At 43.2% G+C, this 18,257-nt stretch overlaps 1 protein-coding gene and 1 pseudogene across 3 annotated transcripts in view; one reads left to right on the top strand and one right to left on the bottom strand.

Annotated features, from left to right (window-relative positions):
* Positions 1-18,257, top strand: part of MAP3K3 (mitogen-activated protein kinase kinase kinase 3) — a 63,008-nt gene that overhangs the window by 27,917 nt on the left and 16,834 nt on the right. For both annotated transcript variants that reach the window (XM_079797687.1, XM_079797686.1), the window contains exons 4-6: positions 766-865; positions 2,368-2,481; positions 8,794-8,914. In XM_079797687.1, coding sequence (XP_079653813.1) covers positions 766-865; positions 2,368-2,481; positions 8,794-8,914 — 335 coding nt within the window. The remainder of the gene's footprint in view (positions 1-765; positions 866-2,367; positions 2,482-8,793; positions 8,915-18,257) is intronic.
* LOC307114855 (small ribosomal subunit protein uS10-like) lies at positions 3,551-4,705 on the bottom strand (annotated as a pseudogene). Its single transcript has one exon. The product of its transcript is annotated as a small ribosomal subunit protein uS10-like (transcript).

Raw genomic sequence — 18,257 nt, 5'->3', positions numbered from 1 at the left:
AACCGACTCAAGGGAAATTCCTGTGACTCTATGGCAGGAAATCTTGATTCCGAGGATAATCAGTATTGAGATTCCTATGATATCTCAAATATGAGCAATGGAAAAAACCTTTCAAGTCTGAAGTTGAGTCATTTAGGAGTTAAGACCATGGTTTTAGAACTGATGCACCAATCTCCAGGTTTTCTTCCTAACAGGAATATTTGGAACATAGTTCTTTTTTTTTTTTTTTTAAATATATATTTTATTGATTTATTTTTACAGAGAGGAAAGGACAGGGATAGAGAGTTAGAAACATCGATGAGAGAGAAACATCAATCAGCTGGCTCCTACACACCCCCTACTGGGGATGTGCCCTCAACCAAGGTACATGCCCTTGACTGGAATCGAACCTGGGACCCTTTAGTCCGCAGGCTGATGCTCTATCCACTGAGCCAAACTGGTTAGGGCTGGAACATAGTTCTTAAATCTAGGTGTCCTGCTATGATACTGAGCTGTCATTGACAGAAATATCTAAGCCAAAAGTGGTAGAGCAGTGGTTGGGACTAAGCAAATACTTGTGGGTACTATTAGCAAACCTGAAAGATGCTTAGAGGAAGAGTGAAAAAATACAGACAGGTAAGAGAAGAAAAAGAAACAACAAAGAAAAAGGCAAATTGTGTCCTATATTGAAAAAAAAAACACACACAAGATAATCACTCAGAAGTCATAGCTTTCTAAATCCTACGTTAAAGTATGCAATTAACCATGCTTCCTATTCCTGTTCAGAATTATAGCATTCATCCGGCCTGTGAGATATGAAGATGTGGAGCGCAAGGTGACAACAGTGTTTGGGCAGCCTCTTGATCTACATTACATGAACAATGAGGTGAGAAAGTAGATGGATGATATGGGGACAACTGTGGGGACAGCTGCCTACCTTTTTTCTCTCTGCTTAGCTGAGGATTTCCTGATTTGTTCTTGTAATATCATCACATGTTTTCACTTTCTGGAGCTTTTTTTCTTAATTCCAGTAACTGGTATCTCTGGTGGGTGTTTTTGTTTGTTTTGTTTTATTTTTACTATATGGGGAGATTACATAGCTATTTTCATTTCCCTTGCTCTTTCAGTGCCGGTAGCTCTAATACTCCATGGTGGAATCAGGTATGGTATCAGAGCCAAGGCTTATATTGTCTCCTTTATATTTTGGAGGTGATTTTTTTCTTTCCAGCACAGACTTAACTAGAAGCAGAGGAACTGGGAAGGTGGAGAAAACTGGTGGGTAGAACCTCTATTGACAGTCATAAATGCTGGATTCTTCTCTCAGAGTTTAACTCCTGATAGTAGCTTGCTTCAAAAGTTAGCACGTACTTCAGCGATTTCTTTGACTCTTCCTCCTCGAGCTACTTGACCAGGGCAGGAAGGAATTCTTTTTTTCTTTTCTTTTTTTAAAATATATTTTTATTGATTTCAGAGAGGAAGGGAGAGGGAGAGAGAAATAGAAACATCATTGATGAGAGAGAATCACTGATCAGCTGCCTCCTGCACGCCCCCTACTGGGGATTGAGCCCGCAACCCAGGAATGTGCCCTTGACTGGAATCGAACCCGAGACCCTTTAGTCCGCAGGCCGATGCTCTATCCACTGAGCCAAACCAGCTAGGGCAGGAAGGAATTCTTTTGATTGTCAGTTAGTTGGCTGCTTTCCTAGCTATAAGTAAGGTACTAGAGGCTGCAATCTGTTTAGACTGGTGCTTTGCATTAGTCTGAAAGGTAATGTGTTTGTGCCTAGTAAGGAGAGTATGTCTAGAGCAGTGATTTCCCACCTTTTTCAGCTCATGACATACATACACTAATTACTAAAATTTTTGTTTTATTTATGTTTATATATTTGTAACAATAGTTTTATTAATAATTCACCTACCATAAAATTTACTCTTTCCAACCCTGCTATGTGGTCTAAATTTGTGTCCTTATTTGAGTAACAGTTTTCATCCTCTTCCTGCCTCCCTCCTCCACCTGTGCCTTTTCTGCTTATTTCGTTAATGTCAGACAGGATTCTACTGCTTACTTTGGAAAGAAATATGGGGACTATAGCTGTTTGGGGAGGGGTGACCATAAATAACACAAGAGATCTTTTTTGAGCAGTGAAACTGTTTTAAAATTGAATTGCAGAGATGGTTGCACAACTCTGTAAATTTACTAAAAATTACTGAATTGTACATGTAAAGAAAAGGAAATATCTCTATAGTTTCAATGCGATCTTTTAAGACCCCATAGTATCCAACGAGATTGTTTTCTTCCAAACTTATTTTTATTTTTTGTTTATTTTGCTTATTTCTGCAAACTAAAGACTTTTATATGATTTCCTTTTTTTGTGTCCTGTGTCACAGCTCTCCATCCTGCTGAAGAACCAAGATGATCTTGATAAAGCAATTGACATTTTGGATAGGAGCTCAAGCATGAAAAGCCTTAGGATATTGCTGCTGCCTCAGGACAGAAACCATGTAAGTAGCCCCTGTCATAGCCTGGCAGCGGAAAACAAAGCTTGCTGTCCTTGAGGGGTTCACCTTGCTTCCTTGACAGAATTTTGTGTTCCTCAGCCACTACTAAAGTGAAAACATAAGCATAGCCACTGTGTCAGTGGCCAGTTAGCCTTCTGCATTTGATTTCACTGTGAAGCCAGATCGTCAGTGTTTAAGTTGCAACTAAAGATTACTTGACTTGGCCAAAACCGGTTTGGCTCAGTGGATAGAGCGTCGGCCTGCGGACTGAAAGGTCCCAGGTTCGATTCCAGTCAAGGGCATGTACCTTGGTTGCGGGCACATCCCCAGTGGGAGGTGTGCAGGAGGCAGCTGATCGATGTCTCTCTCATCGATGTTTCTAACTCTCTATCCCTCTCCCTTCCTCTCTGTAAAAAAAATCAATAAAATATAAAGGCACACTAAAACACTACTTGGAACACTAGCTTAAATAAATAAATAAATAAATAAATAAATAAATAAATAAAGGATTACTTGTGGTGTGGGAGGAAAGAAAACATTTTATAATAAAGGATTTTTTTCTCTATATTTATGTCCTTTCAATTAGATTTGGACCCTAATGAGAGATTTGATTAGTGTGGGGAGTGCTGATAAGCAAAGGCTACCAAGGCTTCAAGACTGTCATGCTTTATAAATCGCAACTGTGCCTTTCCCATATGTAGGAAATAAACTTTTCTTTCTCTTCATTGGAAAAAAGGCCATTGGGCTGTAGGGCTCTTGTAACTTACCAGCTGCTGCCTTACCAAATGGCAGGCAATCAACAGGGACTGTCAGAAGTGAGGAGTTATTCTTTATGCAGTTTCCTTTCCTAAAGGGTCTCTGGGGGACTACATTCCACAAGAATGCTTGTAAACTGGGTCTGGCTTCTAATCACGGATTCTTCTACCAGTTTTCTTCAGATGCATGTTCCCAATGGTTTCTTGGCACTCTTTCCTTTCCTTATGCTTGAAGACAGCCAGCTGTAGACAGCTGACATTGCTGTCTGAGAGCCATAGGTGCACTATACCAGGACAGAATTTAGATGGAATGGTGCTCAAGCATCTGCAATGGTGACTTCAACCTCTACTGATGGAAGTAATCTGGTGAACAAAGGAGCTGTGCAAGTCAATGAGTCGATTGTGGATCCTCATCTGAAAGCGATCCCAAGCCTTAGAACCCTCTTCACAGGGAGGTTTTCTTGTAGTGATTCTCAGAGTCTTAGTAGGCACCTGAACTGGTCCTTTCACTTTGAGATTCTTTTCTATTGCACCTCTGATCAAATGAGCATACACCTTCTCCAAAGGCTTTACATTGAGGCTGGTTAGAGTAATTGTGATTTAGTAATCACCACCTGTGGTACCACGGGTGTCTTTTCAGTACCTTTAAAAGCCATGGCTGTGCCACAGCTGCCTGACCAACTTGTTCCTAGGTGAGAGTGAACAGTCGTGAGGCAGGAGCAGTAGTGGGAGGGACAGAGCTGCATTGCAGCTGCAACCGTGTCTTCCTCCGACCATTTATTTTTTAAGAGACGTATGGGGTTGGACGGTCCTATTAATTAGGTGGAGGCACAGGAGAATGCAGTTAGGGAGCCTTAGAATTAAGAAGACATTTTCTGATACTACAGACGTGTCCTTGTGCATGAAGATTTGTTTTCTCTATCCCAAGTGTGTCTTTTTAAAAAAGATGTTTTGGGAAGTATTCTGAAATAAAAATACATACTTTATTATTTCATTTCTCTATTCAAATTTCTCACCTGCTCTTTACGGTTTTTCCTTATTGCCTGTCATATAAAATCTACATTTAGCCTATCACTCAGGATTTATCACCCAACTACCCTTGCTTTTAATTCCCCAGTCTCATCTTTCCACATTCTTCCTTATACTCCCCCATTCTTCAGTTCTTCCTTCCTCTTTGTCAGACCATGGCCATTACCTTTTTAAAGGATGTAGCCTGATATACCCTCTACAATTTAGTTAATATATTGACTGAAGCCATTTTGTTTATTCCCTATTAGTTTAATCATTGGATGTAATTTGCACACCGCTTTATAGGTTGCTTAATAATTATCCTCTAGCCAAAACTGGTTTGGCTCAGTGGATAGAGCGTCAGCCTGCGGACTGAAAGGTCCCAGGTTTGATTCCGGTCAAGGGCATGTACCTTGGTTGCGGGCACATCCCCAGTAGGGGGTGTGCAGGAGGCGGATGATCAATGTTTCTCTCTCATCGATGTTTGTAACTCTCTATCCCTCTCCCTTCCTCTCTGTAAAAAAATCAATAAAATATATTTTTAAAAAAAAGAAAAGAAAATTACATTAAAAAATAATAATTATCCTCTAGTTGTTGCATATTTGTAACTTTTACCCTAACAGATTATACAATCTTCATAATTATAATTTATAAGGATACATAATTCCCTTGAGTTGGATATACCATAATTTAATTAAATAACCATTTATGCTATACTAGAGGCCCAATGCACAAAGATTCATGCAAGAATGGGCCTTCCTTCCCCTGACTGCCAGCACCGCCTTCGCTCTGCCTCGAGTCGCCTTTCCACCTTCCCACACTGCCCAGAGGCCCGGAGTGGCTGGGGTAGTGTGGAATGCCTATGTCATCGCCATGGCGACGATGCAAGCGTCCCGCCTTGCCCCTGGCTGCTCGGCCCCTGCGTATGCAAATTAACCTGCCAGCTTTGTTGGGTTAATTTGCATACTCACTCCTGATTGGCTGGAGGGTATCATGAATGTACAGTCAATTAGCATGTTACTCTTTTATTAGGTAGATTGGGACACTTAAGCTGCTATTATTTTTTTTTAATTTCTTTATTGATTAAGGTATCACATATTTGTCCTCGTCCCCCCATTCCCATCCCACACCCCTCCCCACACATGCCCCCACCCCCCTGTTGTCCTTAACCGCTGGTTAGGCTCATATGCCTGCACGCAAGTCCTTTGGTTGATCTCCCCCTTTACCCCCATCCTTCCCTACCCTCCCCCTGAGGCCTGACAGTCTGATCCATGCCTCCTTGGATGCTATTATTTTTTGCATTTATAAAGATGTGCATTTAAGACTAACAGTGAGTGATAATGGTGGTGATTATATCTTTCCTTGGGAATTTCCTCAAGTAGACTTCAAGCTTCTTAATAAACAGAAGTATGATTCAAAATTGCTATGTGCTCAGGAATCCCACCTCTAGAACAGTGCTTCTCTAACTGTCAGTGATGCTTCACTCTCATATCAATGTTTCTCTCTCTTTAAAACAAAAACAGAAAAACATTTCCTCGGTGAGAATTAAAATAAATAAAGACTTTTCTAAACATGTGTGCATCTAACTCTTAATTTATCTTTCTGCTCTTGATCTTCTTAAAACTTTCTAGACCCAGGTTTTAAGCTTAGCATTCTTTTGTATCTGCATACAAAAGCATATATATAATCAAAGTCTGCAAAGCATTGAAGAGTAGAAGTAATGAAAACAGGTTTATTCACCTAATCTCAATATGGATTAGCTCCTTGAATATTGGTGGTATATAACAAAAAGAGAAAATAATTTATATAAGGGTTGTAAACATGGCATCCATTATTCAAGTTTCACAGCTTCAAAACATTTTTAAAGGTTTTTAATAAATTAATGTTAAAGCTATAAATTTATTAAATAACCCACCTAGATGCTTCTACACCTATCATCACTATATTCATGCAAATGTCTTTTGGTGCCACCATTGAAGCAGAGCACTGGTGAGATCCAGGGTGCTGTTTCTCAGCTCGTGTTCCCATGAATCTAACTAAAGGAAGTGCACACACACACACGCTTTCCTCCCACTGCAGAATTGAATCCACTTATTCCTTTTGTTTGATGCCACCAAATCTTTTATCAAGATTGTAGGTTAACTTTTATAACCACTTTGTCTGCTAATCTTCTAGCTTCCACTCACTGCAATCTTTATGTACGTGGTTCCCTGGTAATGTTGCATGTTGTTTGTGTCAGCCACACAAACTGCTACCCACAGAATCCTTCAGTGAAGTTTTCATTGAATGGTCAAATGCCACATTCTGTTTGCTATCTTTAAAATGTTCTGCTAGCTACGCCCTTCACACCTGTTGACTCTCTTTTCACTCTATTACAGTCCCCATTTATTTTCCTAGTCCCACCTTCCTCCTTCCTCTTTCCCACTTCTAAGTTTTATTCAGGGTTCCCTGAATCCTCGCATCAACCTCATTTTTGTTTGCTACACCATTCTCTTTTATCTCCTTAAATTGGGGTTTCCAAACTTGACTATTACAAACACTTGGGAAGATTTGAAAAATGCCGATCTTTGAGCCCCATCCTCAGTTGGTCTGAAGTGTCAAAAGCCTCATGGGCAGTTCTGATGGGTGGCTAGGGTTGAGAACTGTTGCTTTAAATTGAAGCATGACTCACCTTCTAAGACATTGCTGCTCAAAGTATGGACCATGTGCCAGCAATATCACCTGGAAGCTTGTTAGAAATGCAGATTCTCAACCTCACCCAGACCTACTGTATCAGAATCTACTTTTTAACAAGGTCCCAGGTGATCTGTGTACACATTAAAGTGTGAGAGCCTTGCTTTGAAACCTTTATTAATTTCCCTTCATCTGCTTTCCAACCTATTGCCACAACTTCAGCCTCTTTTTTTTTTTCTTTTTACAAATCTATACTTATGCTGGCTATTGAACCTACTTTCCTATCTCAACTTTCAGATTTTAAAATTGAGAGTTTAGAATATATGTTCTTTGATACATTTCTATTTCATGTTTCCAAGATTTATTGACTTCCTACTATGTGTAAGGCCCTGTGTCCAAGCAGGTGTCCTTGGGGTGCTCATCATGCAGCTCTTCTGATTGCAGGGCTGTGGCCTTCGCTTGCCCTTCACTGGCCTGCTGCCTCAGTATGTGGCTTTGACTTTTTCCTTTCTGACTCTCAGCAGAGAGCTATTGCACATTGGAGGCTTCAGCAAGAACATGCACTTCCCCTTGGTTCTGACTTCCCATTAGAGCAATACAGTTTGTCAAGACAACCTGCATGTGAAAAGTCTGGCGTGGGGGGACTAGAGGAGGCTGCTTGGCAGCTGAACTCACCCCTGAGAACGGGAAGCCTTTTTCCTGGAGGACAGGATATAGTTTGTTTAGGTCAGATTTTTTTTTTTCTTCTGGGAGGTAAAAGACAGAGATGTAAGTAGAAACTTTGACCCAAATTATTGACCCAAATAAATGGCCCTGAAGAAAAGGGCTATTTTTTGAATTCTGGGAATTTGTATCAAGGGGGAAATCTGGCCTTAATGTTGCTGAGACCCCTGCTGCCACTATAAATCCCAAGCTCCCATTTCCATTCTCAGTAGTCCTCTGTATATTTGTAAGCACATCCTGACTTCACTTGCTCACCACCAAACTTCAGTTTTAAGCTTTCTCAATGCAAGGATCCCCTTTTATTGTTTTGTTTTCTCTCTAGGGCTTGGCTGGGTCAGTGCAAAAGTTGGGGGTCAGTGTGGTAATGCTGCTGATCCTGTTTTGAGGTCCTTGACCTCTGGCAGAATAGAAATAGCCTTTCCCAAATGAACACAATTCTGAGATGGTTTATATGTAAACTCCAGTAATATGAAGCAACTGAAATCTTACCTTAATTTTCAGGGAGTGATTATGGGAAGAAATAGCATATCAAGTTACTTTTTTAAAGATTCCTATTGCAACAATCCTAACCTCAAATATTCTTTTTTTTTAAATATATTTTTATTGTTGATAGTATTACAGATATCGCCCATCCCCCTTCCCTCCCTCCTCCCAGCCCCTACCTACCCCCCTCAAGTTACTTTTAAAAATACATATTTATCAACCAGAATTTTGTTGGGCAGGGAGGTTGCCATCATTCTGTATTCTGACCCCCACTCGGCAGGTGGTCTCACTGCTGAAATAATTTCCTGCTTTTCCTGCTATTCTTCCCAAGCTCGCTGGAGAATTTTATGAGAGAGTATTTACAACTTTTTTCTGTTTGGCAGATTAATAGAGGAATGCCTGTTATTCCTCCGTGTCTGGGTCATTGCCTATTAAATTGGGGCACTGGGTCTCAGTGCTCATATGTCAGTGAAGCCATAAAACTACATAGAGCAAATAGTGATTTTCCAAGACAGACTGAGGAATGAAATTTGGAGGAAAGCTGGGTAGCTGTAGCTCATGTATTGAAAGCATGAAGGCGGCTGAAAATATGTGGATTCTAGGTAAGGGTTATGGGGTTTTTCTCAGCCCACCTGCTTAAAGATATCTCAGTCTTTTTCTTCTTATCTTGCAGACAAGTTCCTCTCCCCACTCCGGGGTGTCCAGGCAGGTGCGGATCAAAGCTTCCCAGTCTGCAGGAGATATAAATACTGTCTACCAGCCCCCCGAGTCCAGAAGCAGGCACCTCTCTGTCAGTGAGTATTTCACCCCTTTTTTTCTCTCATCTAATTAATCTGCCCATATTTTTTAAAATTATTAATTAAAAACAATCAGCAAACATTATTGACTGCGACTCTGTGCAGAATAATCCTCTATGCCTTTATTTGGGAAAAAGGAATAAAAAAATATGACTGGGATGGTATTGTGATCCTCAGGAAACTTACATTGTAATGATGTGATGGCGTAATCAAATTCCTTTTAAATATCTCTGAAAAAGTGATCTCCTCAGACATCTTTGTGAAGCCCTCCAGCAGCATTCTACCTTCATTTTTGACCATTCTTTCCCCAAAGGATTGTGGACTTGTGGAGTTCAGAATCAGGTCTAAGTTTGACCTCAAACCTCTTGCCTGTGATTCCTGAGGAGTCCCTGTGCTTAGAGGTAGATGCTGACTAATGAAACTCTTGAAAAGTCAAATTAAGTTGTCTTAGAAGGACAAGAGGCTGTTGACATTGTATATACAATTGACTAATTAGGAAGAAAGCTGTGTAGCTGCTGCCAGGTCTCCCCAGGAAAGAAATCTAAATCATATCTGTGCATTATACCAGGTAACCCCATATTGCTCTGGATCCTATTTCCTAGAATCTGAGGAAAAGGGCCATTTCTTGAATTCTGGGAATTTGTATCAAGGGGGAAATCTGGCCTTATCAAACATTTGTGTTGAGCGTGCTCTCCTAACGTTGCTGAGACCCCTGCTGCCACTATGAAACCAAGTTCTATTCATACAGGGAGAATTGCATCAAACTAAACTGCTCTCTGAAGATCTTGAGCTGAGCTTGGGGAGGTCTGAGCATTGGTCTTGTTGCTAAGCTTGTCTGTGAGTGATAAGCCTCCTGAGGGAGTAGCAAGAAGAATATGTTGCTGAGGCATTGACTTCGACTCACTGGGTAATTTCTTGAACTCAAACAAGCACTGGTAGTAAGTGTTGCCAAGCTGAAAGTCTGTGTATAAGTTTCATATTTCTCTAAAATTATTGATAATTGGCAGCTGTGTTTCCAATAAGCTGGTTGAGGAGAGAGAGCCAGGACCCCAGCAAAGAGACTGTCCAGAGCATCTCTGGCCCTGGAGATTGAGAGGCTGGGAGGGCAGCATTGTTCATTTGTGGAATAAGCAGTGAGAATTGACTTGGGGCAGTGACGAGGCCTTCTTTTCCTAGGCAAGTGCCTGTGATTTGTATGTGGAAGCAAGAGCTAAATGCTGGGCCATTGTTGTAGGGAGTCATATAAGAAATTCCTTGTATGAGAATGCTGAGAAATAAGATTTCTATAAAGTAATTCCTGTTTATCTAGAGAGTGGGCAATACAGCCTCCCCACACAGATAGGATCCTGGGTTCCTTCATTCAGTAAGCATTATGTATCAGCCATTGGACTGGGATGAATGCTACAGTGAAGGCTAAGGATGTTGTGGGAGCACAGAGGAGGCAGGCAATAACCAACTCTGCCTATGACTTTGGAGAACAGCTTTCACAGAAGAGGGAACATCAGAGCTGACACACAAAGGAAGATTTACTGAGTTTAAAGTAGAGACATATTCCAACCACAAGAAAGACCACCTGCCAGGCACAATCACAACAGAAGGTGGTGAGATCCAAGAACCCAGGTGGTTTGGAGTGGTAGATATGACGAGAGTAGTGGACAGAGCCTGCCAGTCTTTCTATAAAGCTGAGAAGTGGCAGAGATTATTTCTAACTGGGATGACCTGGGAAATGCATTCTGGCGAGGAGCTGTTTGAGCTGATCTCTAGAGATTATGGAAGATTTCCATAGGCAAAGATGAGGGGAGAGGGCTTTTCAACCATTTGCCTATGGAACTCTTACTTATCCTTTAGATTGGCTGATGTATTTGGAGGAAAAATAGAGTGAGAAAAGATGCCTGGACCTCTTTCTTGACTGCGCTTGAGGCTTTGGTAGGCAGTGGGAAGCTGCTGAAAATGTTGACCATTTATACCCATCCTATCTAATAAAATAGTAATATGCAAATTGACCATACCTCTGCTACACCCACCAGCCATGCCCACCAACCAATCAGGAGCAAATATGCAAATAAACCCAACCAAGATGGCTGCGACCACAGAGAGCAGGAGGGAGGCTTGGGTTTCCCTGGCAATGAGGAAGCCAAGCTTTCCGCCTGCCCTTGCCGGCCTAGGCCTCCACTCAAGGCTACAAAGTTTCAATGATAGAAGATACATAAATCCAAACAAAATGGCGGCAGCCATGGAGCTGGAAAAAGCAGGAGGCTAGGGTTGCCCTGGGCGATGGAGGAAGCCAAGCTTTCTGTACACTCTGGCCGGCCCAGGCCTCCGCTTAAGGCTACAAAGTTTCAATTATAGAAGATACATAAATCCCAACAGAAATGGCTGCCGCCATGGAGCAAGCAGGAGGCTTGGCTCCACTCCAGGCTACAAAGTTTCAATTGTAGAAGATAAATAAGTCCCAGATACCAGGGCCTCCACTTGGGTCACCGGGGGGCGTGGCCGGCCTGCAAACCACCACAGGCCCCTCACCCAGGCTGCCCCACACCCCAAGGGAACCCCCACCCTGATCCGGGACACCCTTCAGGGCAAACCAGCTGGCCCCCACCCATGCACTAGGCTTCTATCCTATCTAATAAAAGAGTAATATGCAGATTGACGATCACTCCAACACACAAGATGGCTGCCCCCATGTGGCCAAAAATCCTGCCCCCATGTGGACACAAGATGGCCACCACAAGATGGCCAGCAGGGGAGAGCAGTTGGGAGGGACCAGGCCTGCAAAGGAGGGCAGTTGGGGGCGATCAAGCCTGCAGGGGAGGGCAGTTAGGGGTGACCAGGCTGGCAGAGGAGGGAAGTTGGGGGTGACCAGGCCTGCAGGGAAGGGCAGTTGGGGGGGACCCAGTCCTGCAGTGGAGAGCAGTTGGGGGAGACAAGGCCTTCAGGGGATGGCAGTTAGGGGTGACCAGGCCTACAGGGGACGGCGGTTAAGGGTGACCAGGCCTGCAGGAGAGGGTAGTTAGGGGCAAACAGACTGGCAGGGGAGCAGTTAGGCATCAGTCAGGCTGGCAGGGGAGTGGTTAGGGGGTCATCAGGATGGCAGGCAGAAGCGGTTTGGGGCAATCAGGAAGGCAGGCAGGCAAGCAGTTGGGAGCCAGCAGTCCTGGATTGGAGGGGTCCCAGATTGGAGAGGGTGCAGGCTGGGCTGAGGGACACCCCCAGCCCTCCGTGCACAAATTTAGTGCACTGGGCCTCTAGTCTCCATTATAATGCTTATCACATTATCTTGTTATCTCCCTGTCAGACTGCATTTTTAATCATTCATTTATTCATTCAAGAAATAATTGCCAAAGTATCTGTGTGCCAGCTACATGAGAATAAAAAGGACATAGGTCCTGTCACTATTGTCCTTATAGATCTGTGGGAAGACAGACATCTACGTGTCATGCTGTGACTAATGTATAATTATAGACTATGACTAAAGGTGTATGGTGCTGTGAGCACGTATGACAGAGGGATGTGGCCTGATTTGGGGGCACGAAAGCCTTAGGCTATAACCCAGAGCATGAATGAGAGTTATACAGAGGAGATACAAGGAAGAGTTTCAGGCAGGGAGAGCCTTATGGCTGAGGGAGTTTGGTGTGTTTGAGAAACAAAGAATCCTGAGGGCTGGAGAGCTGAGAACAAAAGGAAGGGGGACAGGCTGAGTCTGGGGAGGGAGGCAGAGCCTTACGGAATGTGATGAAAATTTTGATCCTTATATTGAAAGCAATGGGAAATCCATTGTAGGGTTTTTAAGTGAAAAGGAATGAGTGATATGACATACTCAGATTTACTTTGAAAAGAGTGATCTAGCTACAGTGTGGAGAACAGATTGGGGTGGGGCAAGAATGGATCTAAGGGAACCACTGGATCTAATGCAGTGGTCCAGATGAAAGAAGACAGAGCTTGGAATAAGTTAGTGACTTTAGTGGAGAGAGGAAGAAACAGGTGGATAGGAGACATTTAGAAAGTAAAACTGACAGAATATGGCATTGCAGTGGTTCTCAAGGTGTGTTCTGGGGACTTTGGGGTGGTCCCTGAGGTCCTTTCAGGAGGTCTGTGAGATCAAAACTGCTTTCATAGTAGTATTAAGAAATGATCTGCCTTTTCACTCCCTCCCTCATGAGTTTTCCAGAGGTTACATGCCTGAGGCAATGTCATTTCTCTGGTGGCTAATGGAATGTGTGCCCTGAGTATTACTGTGTTTTAAAAATTTCTGAGCTTTGCCCTGGCCAATGTGGCTCAAATTGGTTGGGTGTAGTCTCATGCACTGAGGGCTTGCCAGTTCAATTCCTGGTCGGGGCACGTGCCAGGGTTGTGGGCTTGATTCCCCAGTAGTGAGCGTGCAGGAGGCAGCCAATTGTTGTTTCACTCTCACACAGGTGTTTCGCGCTCTCCCCCTCTCCTTTCTTCTCTCTCTAAAAATCAATTTAAAAATCTTTTTTAAAATTCTGAGCTTTAATTTATAATACCGTGAATATCGATATAATCCACATAAATAAAAGCTCTTTAGTGTCCTCAATTTTTAAAGTATAAAGGGGTTCTAAGACAAAGGGTTTAAGAACCTTGCCGAAACCGGTTTGGCTCAGTGGATAGAGCGTCGGCCTGCGGACTGAAAGGTCCCAGGTTCGATTCCGGTCAGGGGCATGTACCTTGGTTGCGGGCACATCCCCAGTGGGGGGTGTGCAAGAGGCAGCTGATCGATGTTTCTCTATCATCGATGTTTCTAACTCTCTATTCCTCTCTCTTCCTCTCTGTAAAAAATCAATAAAATATATATATTTTTTTTAAAAAAAGAAGAAGAACCACTATGGTATTGGATTGAATTTGCAGGTGTTGAGAGAGCAGGAGATAAGTTTTATGGATGTGTATAAATGGCACTGCCTTTTAGCCTGAGAGGAACTCCAAAAGAGGGCCTGGTTGGGGTTCTGAAAAGGGACAGACCTGATGTTTTAGACAAGTTGAATTGGAGGTGCTTTGAGACAGCCAAGAGGAGATATCAGATACCCATTTGATATGTTAGATACACAAATCTCTAGCTCATAGGGGAGAAAATCAGGTGTAGTGAAAAAATTGGAAATTGTCAAATTGAAGCCATGGACCAAGAAGAGAGTGCCTAAACAGACTGTAGAATGAGAAGAGAAGAAGGCCTAGGACTGAGCCTTAAAAACCCAGACCCTCAGTGGCCTATTAGAGGAAGATGAGCCTATAAAGGTCACAGGAAAGGAGTGACCAGAGAAGTAGGAGGGAAAGTAGGAGAGGGCGGGGAGGGGGCTTTACATACCAGCCAGGTTGGAAAGGACAGACCAAGAGTAAGAGACATAAAGTTGTCATTTTCATCCACAAATTTCTGAGTGCTTGCTATGCTGGTACAGGGTAAAGCCTTCTGAAAGTAGAAGGAAACATTAGGGGAGGAGTCAGGGTCAAAGCATGAGGGAGAAGAATCCAAGCAGTAAAAATACGGTCAAAGGACAAGCCTTAGTGATTCAACCCCCACCAATAGAAGGGGGATTCTATGCCCTCCTCCCCCACCAACAGTTAACATACCTGTGAGTATTTAGTAAGAAACTGAACATGTAGCCGAAACCTGTTTGGCTCAGTGGATAGAGCGTCAGCCTGCGGACCCAAGGGTCCCAGGTTCGATTCCGGTCAAGGGCATGTACCTTGGTTGCGGGCACAGCCCCAGTAGGGGGTGTGCAAGAGGCAGCTGATCGATGTTTCTCTCTCATCGATGTTTCTAACTCTCTATCCCTCTCCCTTCCTCTCTGTAAAAAAAAAAAAAAAAGAAAAGAAACTGAACATGTAAGTCATTTAGCTCTCACTGAAACATCTTCATGATGGGGAAGTGCAAGATAGCCCAATCCAATATTAGACAGTTCTACTTATTTGCAGTTCTTCCTTTTTTTTTAATATATTTTTTTATTGATTTCATAGAGGAAGGGAGAAGGAAAGAGAGCTAGAAATATCAATGATGAGAGAAAATCATTAATCGGCTGCCTCTTGAACGCCCCCTACTGGGGATCTAGCCCACAACCCAGGCATGTGCCCTTGACCAGAATCTAACTCAAGACCCTTTAGTCCGCAGACTGACGCTCTATCTACTGAGCCAAACCAGCTAGGCCGCCCCCCCTCCCCATTTTTAAAAAATATTTTTAAAAATTTATTTTTAGAGAGAGAGGAAGGGAGAGGGAGAGAGAAAAACATCAGTGTGAGAGCAAAACATTAATTGGCTCCCTCCTGCACAATGCCCAACCAACAGAGCCACACTGGCTAGAGCAGCTCTTCCTTATTTTGAATTGAAAATCTGCCTCACTTTACTCATTGACTCTAGTGTTGCCTTCTTGAGCAATATAGATAACACAAATAACATATTTCTTATGACAATTTTTCAAATATTTGAAACCAGCTATCATGTTCATCTTTTGTTTTTGACATCATAATATACATACCTTGAATTACAATTTTTTTCAAGCCAGTTAATCTGTTAAAGTTAACTAATTCATACCAAAACACAAAAACAAGCCAACCATCCCCTCAAAAACAAAAAACTACTAGGTAATGAGGTAACCCAAAAGAGAGACCCCAGACAAGACATGGAATTTCCCTGTGTACGTGAAAATGCTCTTCCTCCTATCTTTGCCTATAGAAATTGTACCCACTTTTGAAGTTGAGCTCAGGTGCCATTTCTTCCAAAATACATTGGGTGGTGCCCTTAAGCCATGTAGCTAGCCAAGGCTCAACTCAAGGATTGTCTCTCAAATTCTGACTCTCATTTGGTCTAACCAAGGTTTCCTTAAACCAGCCGTCGCCAACCTTTCGGACCTCACGGATCACCAGTGGTCCACGGACCACTGGTTGGTGACGGCTGGTCTAATGCATCTCAAGCGCTTTGGCCTCTGTTTTTACTCCATCTTGCTCCTTGTCTTGCCACTGCCTCCCACACAGAGAGGCAAGCCAGGTTGCAACCTCTAAGGAATGGATAGCTGAGGAGACAGTGGAGGCAATCAGTTCTTTCAAGATGTTGGGGTAGGCCCTAGCCAGTTTGGCTCAGTGGATAGAGCATTGGCCTGTGGACTGAAGGGTCCCAGGTTCGATTCCAGTCAAGGGCACATGCCCGGGTTGCAGGCTCGAACCCCAGTAGGGGGTGTGCAGGAGGCAGCCGATCAATGATTCTCTCTCATCATTGATGTTTCTATCTCTCTTTCCCTCTCTGAAATCAATAAACATATATTTAAAAAAAAGTTAGGATAGTGGCTTAAGAGAGGGGGAGAAATAAGCTCAGGATATTTTTAGGCTAGAGATTTGAGCAGGTTTATGAAGGGAGGCACAAAGACAGCTGAAAAGAATATTGAAGGTGGTGAGAGGGGACCATGGGGGAGCTGACTCCTGTTAGGGAGGAATTGGGAATCTAGGTAGAGAGCTTATAATGCCTTGGCAAGGAAGAGGGGAGCGCTCTTCTGTGTGAGGAGAGGAGAAAAAAATTCAGGCAGAGGAAAGTTGAAAGAATAGGATGACTTGTATTGACACCTAGACAATAATTAGTTAGAGAGCTGTGCACAGTGCAAACCTCCAGTACTAGTACAGATTTGGAAGAATGGAAACCACAACTGCAGAGGAAGTGACCATACACAGGGAAACAAAATGGTCAGCTTCTTTCACTTCTATAGGTTTTTCTCCTCATTATAAATTCTTCTGTGATACTGACCAGAAACTGTTTAATGGTGGTAGCAACTTCAAAATAAAACGCCAATTTTGAAAGTTGACACACATAGGCTCTTCTCGTGGTCTTAGGGAATGAAGGAGGCCTGGTCCATTATGAGCATATTGGAAAATACTGGTTAAGATTTTCCATTGAGGAAGAAAAAATTATTTGATTCCTCCCCCATATCATCAGCCCCCCAACAGAAAATAGGGTTTAGAGAAAATAGTTGATGTCCAAAAAAAGCTGTCTCTTTGTACTTGCAATGACCTGCACATTAACACTGACCCAAAGCCCTAGTACTCCCTCCGGAGGCAACTTCCTGACTGCATCAGCTTCCTGCCAGGAGGCTCCTATGAGAAGGGCTAGAATCTGAGAGCCTGTCTTTCAGCTTTGAGTCAGAGTACAGAGCAAAAGAATCAGCATATCCTACCATGAGAATTTTGTTTCAACTCTGCTGTTCTGGGTTAAGGAGTCTAGCAGAGGGCTAGTATGCCCTGGGAGGAATTTGGACTGCTGGCAGCTTAACCCCCTGGCTTCCTCGTTCATGGGAAGTGGTGGGCTACTCTGAATACAGGACTACTACTCTGCTCTTTTGTTTCAGCTGGTATTAGAATGGAGCCCCTTGGTACAAATGGCCTGATGAGACTAGAGCCAGAGAAGGGTGTCCCAAAGAACCTGCCATTCCTGCTGTGCTTGCCTTGTGAGACCTAGAATGACCTGTGTCTCACATAGCACTGTGATTTGTACTGTTTGGCTCACTGCTGTCCCTGCTGGTAAATGTGTGAGCATCGATGAGTCTTAGAGCTCTCTTAGTTCAGGATCCTGTCCTGTTCAAGTCCCTGTCTCACTTGTTCTTGAGTCCTGTTGTGCATCTCATTGGCCCCCAGTTTCTGAAATGGAAGATAAAAACAAAACTGAAAATGCTCTAGAGCAGTTCTGCCAACTCCTGGTTTTTCCATTGGCTTCCTCTGATAGCCATTGGTTTGGGGAGACTTCCCTTTCCTGCCCCAAGCTGTGGGCCTGTACACAATAGCCTCTGGCCCATTGCCCATCAGATAACAAGGCTGGCTCTCTGCAGGCAGCAATGTGTATTGGAAAAAGTGAAAGTCTCTGGCTGGAAATAAAAGCTCAGAAAACCTTTGCTATTTTCCCCCAACCCCTCCTGGGTCTGTAGTGCTGGCTTCATGTAAGCTAGTCCCATCCCACCTGTAAAACCAGAAAGAGTTTACTAGCAGCTGATGAAGGGGAGAATGGGTGTCAGGGGCCATGGATATTTTATCCCAGGGAGGTCTCACCCTAGACACTCTAGATCATAGATTGAAGGCAGTTCATCTTGTCTGGGATAGTTTGAACCAATGTCTGCGATCTCCTCAGTAAGAGTTTTTCTATCTAATCAGTCCCTTACAATATACATTTTATTTGTTTGTTCTAGGACACTCCAGATTTTATTGGCTAGAATTCAGTTGCACAGAACAGAAATCTAACTGGTTTCAGCAAGAAGAGACTTAGTGCACTTCTGGCTTATCAGAGCATTGGGAGAGTGAGAAACAGACAAACCACAGAGCTCCTCCCTCTTCTGTAATCAGGAAGCCACCAGATCCAGAA

This window comes from Cnephaeus nilssonii, assembly GCF_951640355.1.
Source record: "Cnephaeus nilssonii genome assembly, chromosome: 19".
NCBI lineage: Eukaryota > Metazoa > Chordata > Mammalia > Chiroptera > Vespertilionidae > Cnephaeus > Cnephaeus nilssonii.
Note: the sequence above shows the minus strand (reverse complement) of the source record. Positions and strands in the feature narration are given on the sequence as shown.